Source organism: Phodopus roborovskii, unplaced genomic scaffold, assembly GCF_943737965.1.
Source record: "Phodopus roborovskii unplaced genomic scaffold, PHOROB, whole genome shotgun sequence".
In the NCBI taxonomy this organism is placed as follows: domain Eukaryota; kingdom Metazoa; phylum Chordata; class Mammalia; order Rodentia; family Cricetidae; genus Phodopus; species Phodopus roborovskii.
This window is the reverse complement of record NW_026126448.1, coordinates 6,527,755-6,535,429: the sequence shown is the minus strand read 5'-3', so window position 1 is coordinate 6,535,429 and position 7,675 is coordinate 6,527,755. Positions and strand designations below refer to the sequence as shown.

Genomic DNA, 7,675 nt, shown 5'->3' with positions numbered 1-7,675 from the left:
CACCCTATCTTCCTCAAGCCCTTTATCTAAGCAGAACCTGAGGAGAAGCAAACTCATTTAGAGTCCTCTCCGGCCTGTCCCAGAGTCCAGGGGAACAGTTTAGTGAGAGACTGGTGTTGTTGAATGGGTAACAGGGGAGGGAGAGTTAAGCCAGGGCAAGGAGCCAGGCAAGGGAACAGAGATTCCCTAGGGGGTTCTGTAGCCTTCTCCAGAGATGAGGAAGGAACAGAGGCCGGAAGTGGGGGTGTGGGTAAGGGCACTGGTAAGGGTGGGGTGACCAGCGTTGTATTGTGGGCCTGGAGCTGGGCTTCCGGTGATTGACCCGTCAGTGACAAGGCAATTCCAGCCACCTGCCCCAGGGATCGTCTGGTTCAGCCAGACCCTCTCCTATTCGGCCTTCGCCTGAGTCAGACTCCCAGAAAAACTTACATGGAACCTGACCTCAAAAAGCCCCTTCCTGTGGGAACCCTCTGACCAAGAAAGAAAGGAACCAGGACTAGTAAAGCATCACAGTAGGGTTTAGGGTAAAACAGGGGTATAGGACTATTCTTTCTACATTCCAAAAGATCTTAAAATGTTCCCCGAACTTCATTGTTTCTGAAGAGGATGTCGTGCCTCAGGCCACCTCCCAGGAGCAATCTGGACCCCCTCCTCCAGCCCTTCCGGCAGAACAGTTCAGCCCAGCACAGGGCTGAAGCTGCCAAACCCGATTTTCCGGTGGCTGCCCAAGGCTGGCTAAAGCGGGAAGCCCTCCTCCTGGCATGGACCCCTCAGGCTACCGTTCTCCTCCCCCTCACCTGATTCCCTGCCTGGGCTGTGCCTTCTGCACCTGTGCCAGCTGTCCCAGTGAGCCACCACTTCCTTCTCCACCTGCTCACCATCTCCCCTGAGCTACTTCCCCCAGCGCCATAAGGTGTGGGCCTGTGCTACCCCCTCCGGGCTTCAGTCTTCCCATCTCCAGATGGAGAACAGAGACCTTCCCACAGAGCAACTCGGGGGAGGGGGGGTGTTTAAAAGTGGATGTGACTAGCAGAGGACCCATCGTTTGCTTGGTGGGTTGGTGTGGAAATCTCTAGGTAGAATTGCTAGGATGAAGGGTGCAAGGTAAGGGGTGTGTGTATGCGCGCGCCGGGGGACTCCCTCTGGATTCCTTATGTTATCTAACGTATGGGAGAGGGAAGAAAAGAGAAAGTGAAAGAAACAGGCGTCATCCTTGAAGCTGCCAGGTTCCCAGTATTCTATCTCCCGTTGAGGAAGACCTCTCATTGCCTTCACCTGTCTCATCTCTAGTGCCTTAAACACAACAGGCACTACTGAGTCAGAGCAGTTGGCCGAGAAGCATAGGCACTTGAGTTGCCGACCAGCCAGGTCAATTCACCTAACACAAGCCCCCTGCTCCCGGTTGCCCCACAGTTCAAGCCCCACTCATCTAGTCTGGGAATCATCCCTGTATTCTCAACCTCCACTGAATTCTGGTGGGGTGAAAGAGAGCGAGTTGCACCCAACCGTCCAGGGGGTGCACCTAAACTGAAGGAGTGGGTACCTCTGGCTGTTGCTTCCTCTGAGATCCCAAAGCGGGAGGAGAATTGGGAACCTGGAGGAGGAGGGGTAATGGAGGAAAAGTCATTGCAGAAGGAGCTAAAAATAGCTAGAAGAGATGATGTCATCGAGTTCCCTCTGCTTATCACCCCCTTCACACACATACAGAGAAACACATATTCACATTCAAAGACCCAGATACACACAGACATAAGCAAAGACATGTATGCACACACTACACACAGTGATACTGGGAAAGGAGGCATTTGGGCCTCAGACTGCAAGGGCAGGGAAGTCTGGTGAGTGTGTCTAGGTGCGTGTGTCTGAGTTTGCAAGAGTATGATTGTATGTGTCTAAGTTTATACATTTGTGTTCTTGTTTCTGGGTCTATGTATGTTTGTGTCTGTGTATGGGCATGCCTCCTGCAAGGGGGTGGGTGGGTATCTATTGCATTCTTGTTAGTGCTGATCTCTGTTTATAGCATGGGCCTGAATACATGCATTTGCTAATTATGTTGTATATATGTGAGTCCACATATTATTTACCAGTCTGTATTTGTTAGTAGACTATGTCATGTGTTTGTATGTACAGACCCTTTATGGGCCTTGAACACCAGTCCAACTACCTTCTAGGTGCAATTAATGTCCAGCAGCTTGTTTCCATACCAAGGAGCCAACACTCTCTGGACCCAGTGTGACTGCATTATCTGTCCTAACCCTCCCCTCAGGATCCTATGCTCTGGCAGGCTTATAGTAGATGTACTTAACTCATTTTCCTCTCACAAGAGGAAAATGATGTTAGCCAGACTTCTTAAACCCCAGAGGATAGGCCACCAAAGGTCTTAGGGATTATTCTCGCCCCCTAATCCTGACACCAGCCCATGCACAAATCAACTCATCAGAGACAAAGACTCTCACAATGTTACTACCACTATACACAATCCCACAGAAACACAGCGAGCAGAAACCTAGTTAAACCCTATGACACATGGGCACGCACTCAGAAATCCAAATGGAAAATTCCCAGGCCAGACAGAGCGCAACACCCTCCCCTGTTCCTGGGCTCAAACTCAGCCTTGCCCCACCCCCTAGTGCCCCAGCTCAGCTGGCAGTCCTGGAAAACGCTGACCTCAGAGAGTGGCTGGGGGCTGAAGGTGACATGTCCTACACTAACCATTCAGCACTCCCTCCCTCCTGCAGGCTGCCCCTCCCCCTCCTGACCTTCAGTCTGAGCTGAGCCAATTCCACTTTGGTTTGCCTCTCAAGCGCTCCTTGAGTCTCACAGCTGACCACAGAAGCAGTCAGTCACAGAGGCCGATCTAGTCACATGTGGCTTAATGCTCCCAGTCTCCTGTCTCACACACTGATTAGCACCAGTGTACCTCATACTAGAGCACTTGTGGGGTTCTGTCTTTCACCCAGTCTCTCTCTTCTCTGTGCCTTCTGGTTCTTTCTAAGACTCCTTGTGCCCATGGGAGTGTAAGGCAGGAGAGCCCCTTACCTCACAGGGTGGATCAAAATGCTGAGGACAAAGATGGGTTTGTCTAGTTGACTTTGTCTTGTCCTTCCACTATGTAACTGTGGTCTACATGAGCTGTCTCTAAAGCTCTCCAGCCCTGACCCTACCCTCATGTCCCACATAGTTGGAAGACTCCAGAATGGAGTAAGACAACTTAAGCAGAATGATTGTATTTGGTGTTCACCACCAGCAGCCCTCTGGAGGAGCGGGTCCAGTGCAAGCCAAGCTTCTGGGCATTTCTAGAGGATCAGAAAGCCCCCAGGTTGACAGAGATGTCTAAGAACTGGAGAGAGAAAAGAAAAGGAAGAATATTTAAAAAAAAAAAAAAAAAAAGCATTTATGGCGGTTGGAGGCTGGGGAGATAACTCAGTGAAGCCCTAATCTTCTAAGGACCCAAGGTCAATCTCAGACTCCAGGTGAAAAGGCTGGGTATTGTGGCACATGCCCATCATCCCAGCACTGGGGAGGCAGAGACACATGGATCCCTCCTGTTCAATGGTCAGCCAGCCTGGCCTACTTGACAAAGACCTTGTCTCCAAAAAAGGAACAGGACAGACATCCAAGGTTGTCCTTTGGCCTACACATGTATGCAAACACAAATGTATGCATGTGCACATACATGTACACGAAGAAAACAGGCATGTGTGGAAACCTCACATCTGACCCATCTCCCTCAAGCACTCCATTTCTGTCATAGTCATTTTTCATTAAGGCTCTTAACCCTTAGGATGGAATTTCACAAACTGTCCTTCAGAGCCCCTAAGCAGAACAGAGAATGCTTCTATTTCTCAAATCCCCACCCTGAGTCACAGGTTCCCCAGCCCACAGTCCCCACTGACCTTGAGGTGAGAGTATCCACACACTGGGGGAAGTAGTGTTGGTGTTACTGATGTTTGTGGCCATAGTGGCAAGATTGGTGGCAGTTGGACTTCGGGGCTTCTGCCGGTATGTTCTTCGGCTATACTTGAACATCCTGGGACACCGGCGCCTGTGTCCACCCATACCTGGCCTTCGATAGGGAGAACTCATGCCCCTAGGCCTAGGGGCACGGACAAGCTGAGAGGGCCCCATGACTGTAAAGAGCTTCTGAGGGGCTCTGCTGGCCAGGACAACTGAGTTCTCTATGACATATGGAGCCTGCCTAAGGGGGGTGCTCTTTGTTACAGGTTTGTCCCATCCCCCCACCCATACATAGATCAGACTTCCTCACAATCCTCTTCATGGAGCCAGCCAGTCAACCACAGCTTGGTCCCTTGGGGAAAGGAACTCTGGTGGGGGAGGTGGGGGAGGTCACTTGGTTATTTTTTTGAAGATTTATTTATTATGTACACAGTGTTATGCCTGCATGTGTGTCTGCAGGCCAGAAGAGGACACCAGATCTTGTTACAGATGGGTGTGAGCCGCCATGTGGTTGCTAGGAATTGAACTCAGGACCTCTGGAAGAGCAGGCAGTGCTCTTAACCACTGAGCCATCTCTCCAGCCCCCTCACTTGGTTATTTTTATTCATCCACATTAACAATACTAACAATTTTTATTGAGCACCTACTGTGTGCCAGACACTAAGCTTAGTACTTCACAAACATGATTTCGTTGAACTCAGCCCTATGAGGGGACTCTATCATTAACCTTATTTACAGAAGTTAATGCTCACTCTTCCCGGTAGTTGGAGGTTTACAAAGTCATCATAAACTCTGGATTAACAAATGTTGAAGGTGGGACTTTGAATCACAGCCCTTGGGAAGCAAAGGCAGGAGGACCTCTATGAGTCTGAGGCCAGGCTGGTCTACATAGAGCAGCAGTTTTCAACATGTTGGTAGAGACCCCTTTGGAGGTAGGATATCAGATATTTACATTATGAAGTAGCAACAAAAATAATTTTATGGTTGGGGTCACTACAACCAGAGGAGCTAGCTGCATTAAAGAGTCACAGCATTAGGAAGGTTGAGAACCACTGACATAAAGAGTTCCAGGTCAGCCTATGACTACATAGTGAGACCATGTCTCAAATAAACAAACAATAATACTGGATCATTCATTACCTCTTTTTTTTTCTTTTTAAAAATTATTTATTTTATTTCGTGTTCATTGGAACTGGAGCTGTGAGCTGCCACGTGGGTGGTGGGAATCGAACTCAGGTCCTGTGGAAGAGCAGTCAATGCTTTTAAACGCTGAGCCATCTCTCCAGCCCCCTTGGGTTTTCAAGACAGCGTTTCTCTATAGCTTTTAGAGCCTGTCCTGGAACTCCCTCTGTAGATCAGGTTGGCCTCGAACTCACAGAGATCTACCTGCCTCTGCATCCCAAGTGCTGGGATTAAAGGCGTGCACCACAACCACCTGGCTTTGCTTTGTTTTTAAGACAAGGTGTTGCTTTGTAGCCCAGACTGGCCCAGAACCTACAGCAATCCTCCTGCCCCAGCCTCCCAAGAGCTAGAAGTAATGTGCCAATATCCTCCAACGAGTCATCTCATTTAATATGTAGTGTTGAGTCTTTAACACTCAACTCATGAGCAACAGCAACATAACTGTCTGAATCAAAGTTATCTAACATGGTGGTGTAAGCCTTTAATCCTGGGAGGCAGAAGCAGGCAGGTCTCTGAGTGTGAGGCCAGTCTAGTCTACAAATCGAGTTCCTAGACAGCCAGGGCTACACAGAGAAACCCTGTCTCAACTGCCCTCCTACCCCAAAAAAAGGAGGTCGGGTATCTAACACATACATGCCCTCTAAAGCATATCAACACTCTCTTGTGCTTAGGAATACTAGATAATAGTATGTCAGCACCACTGGGGCCACTTGGACCAGCAACATCATTAATGATATAATACTCATCAACAACACCACCAAAAAGGAAAAACCTAAAACATTTGAATAAAAAAAAATCACTGTTTTATAAGAGCTGAGACATGTTTCCGTGGGCAGAGAATCCTCCTAGTTCACACACCTCTGCTGGAAATGTGTGTCAGGCATTTAGAGCTTTTACCTCTGTGTATATCCTCTGTGAATAATTGCAAAGGTGACACAAGAATTGGTCTTGTGGTTACAAATGAATGTGGTGACTAGGTGAATTCATAGATGTGGAATCTGAATAATGAAGACTGACTGATTATATAAGGAATCCAATCACCTTGGTGAGGTGTAGTCATAGAATTAGAGGCAGTCGGGGTTCGAATCTGATAACTGCCAAGATCCCCAAAGCTCAAGGCATTCACCTTTTGCTATTCTATGCTCAGTTATTTTGTTCATGCAGGATATTTGATAACAACCAGGGACATGGAAGAATGTGAACTCCCAGAGTTCCTCCTGAGATGATAAAGAAAGCCCTGCAGAAAAGTGGGTAGAAGATGCTATTTCTGGCTTCACCCATTCTTGTAGGAAGCAGTCAGGAAAGTTAGGTCTACCCTGCCCTGTGCTAAAGTGAGGAATTTAGGATTTGCCCATTTCTTCACCCCTTAACCCAGACTCTCTCTCTTCTGTCATCTTCCTGTACCTTCAGGAACTTCAGGTCCCAGATTGTGGGGTCTCACCATCCCCCACTTTGCTGTCCTTAACTTTTAACCTCTGTCCCCATGAGCTGAGCGACTCTGCCCTCATTCAATCACCCTGCCTGCCTCATAAGAGATTCTATTAATTTTTAAGATAGGCTAGGCTGAGCTCTGGTTTTATTGCTCACAAGTTATGTGATCCTAACATGAATTTAAGATTTCTGGGCTTCTGCTTTTCCTCATATTTAAAATAGGAATAAAAAAGAAAGTCTAAAATGGGTGTGGCAGCCTAGGTCTATAATCCTAGCATGTGGGAAGAGATGGAGGCTAAGAGGATCAAGAGTTCAAGGTCATCTTTAGCTTTACAGAGTCAGTGGCCAGGTTGGGCTACTTAGGATGTACAACAACAAAAACCCTAACCAACCAAATAAACAGACAAAAACAACCTAAGCAGAAAGTCTTTCTCATACGATTGTTGTGCAGAAGGGAAAAAAAACCAAACCAAAACAACAACAAAAACCATTGCACGTTTAAGGCATGTTTTATTAGTATAGTCTGGTGTAGTTCTGGCTGGCCTGGAACTCATAGAAATCCACACATCTTTGCCTCCTGAGTGCTGGGATAACAGGCATGAAACCATTTGCTTAAATTTTGAGATGGGATCTCACTATCTTTTGCCCAGAAGGGTTTTAAACTTATAGGATCAAATGAACCTCTTGCCTCAGCATCCAGAGTAGCTGGTAATACAAGTATGACCCACTGGCTTATTATCTGGGATATTATTACCCCCTTCTCTCTGTCTCTACACCTTCCTCCTTCCTCACACAGGTAACAAACTAAAAACTCCACTTCTGGGTTGGAGAGGTGACTAACAGCTAAGAATGCTCACTACTTCTGCAGAAGAGTCTTTAGTTCCCAACAACCATCTATAACTCCAGCTCCAGGGAATCTAAGGCTATTGTCTTCTAGCCTTTGCAGGCACCACACATGTGAACACACACACACACACACCAATAAAAATTCACTTCCTTGGCTATGGTAGAAGTTAGAAATCCCCCCCCCCTCGAACTCACAGAGATAGTCCTGCCTCTGCCTTCCGAGTTCTGGGATTAAGAGCGTGCACCACCAATGCCCAGC

The 7,675-nt window shown here is 47.7% G+C and overlaps 1 protein-coding gene across 1 annotated transcript; it reads right to left on the bottom strand.

The window, feature by feature from the left end:
- Nucleotides 1-3,207: 3,207 nt before the first annotated feature.
- On the bottom strand, nucleotides 3,208-4,164 carry P3r3urf (PIK3R3 upstream open reading frame). The gene is made up of 2 exons (XM_051188517.1): nucleotides 3,897-4,164; nucleotides 3,208-3,340 (listed from the first exon to the last, which is right to left on the bottom strand). The coding sequence occupies exons 1-2, from the start codon at nucleotides 4,126-4,128 to the stop codon at nucleotides 3,297-3,299; spliced, it is 276 nt and encodes a 91-aa protein (XP_051044474.1). The 5' UTR covers nucleotides 4,129-4,164; the 3' UTR covers nucleotides 3,208-3,296.
- Nucleotides 4,165-7,675: the final 3,511 nt, after the last annotated feature.

Bases quoted from the DNA above. Each gene is read 5' to 3' on its own strand.
- P3r3urf (XM_051188517.1), bottom strand. From the start codon at position 4,128: ATGGGGCCCTCTCAGCTTGTCCGTGCCCCTAGGCCTAGGGGCATGAGT. The intron at 3,341-3,896 runs GTCAGTGGGGAC...TTCTCTCTCCAG, and splicing joins GTGGATACTCTCACCTCAAG to TTCTTAGACATCTCTGTCAA.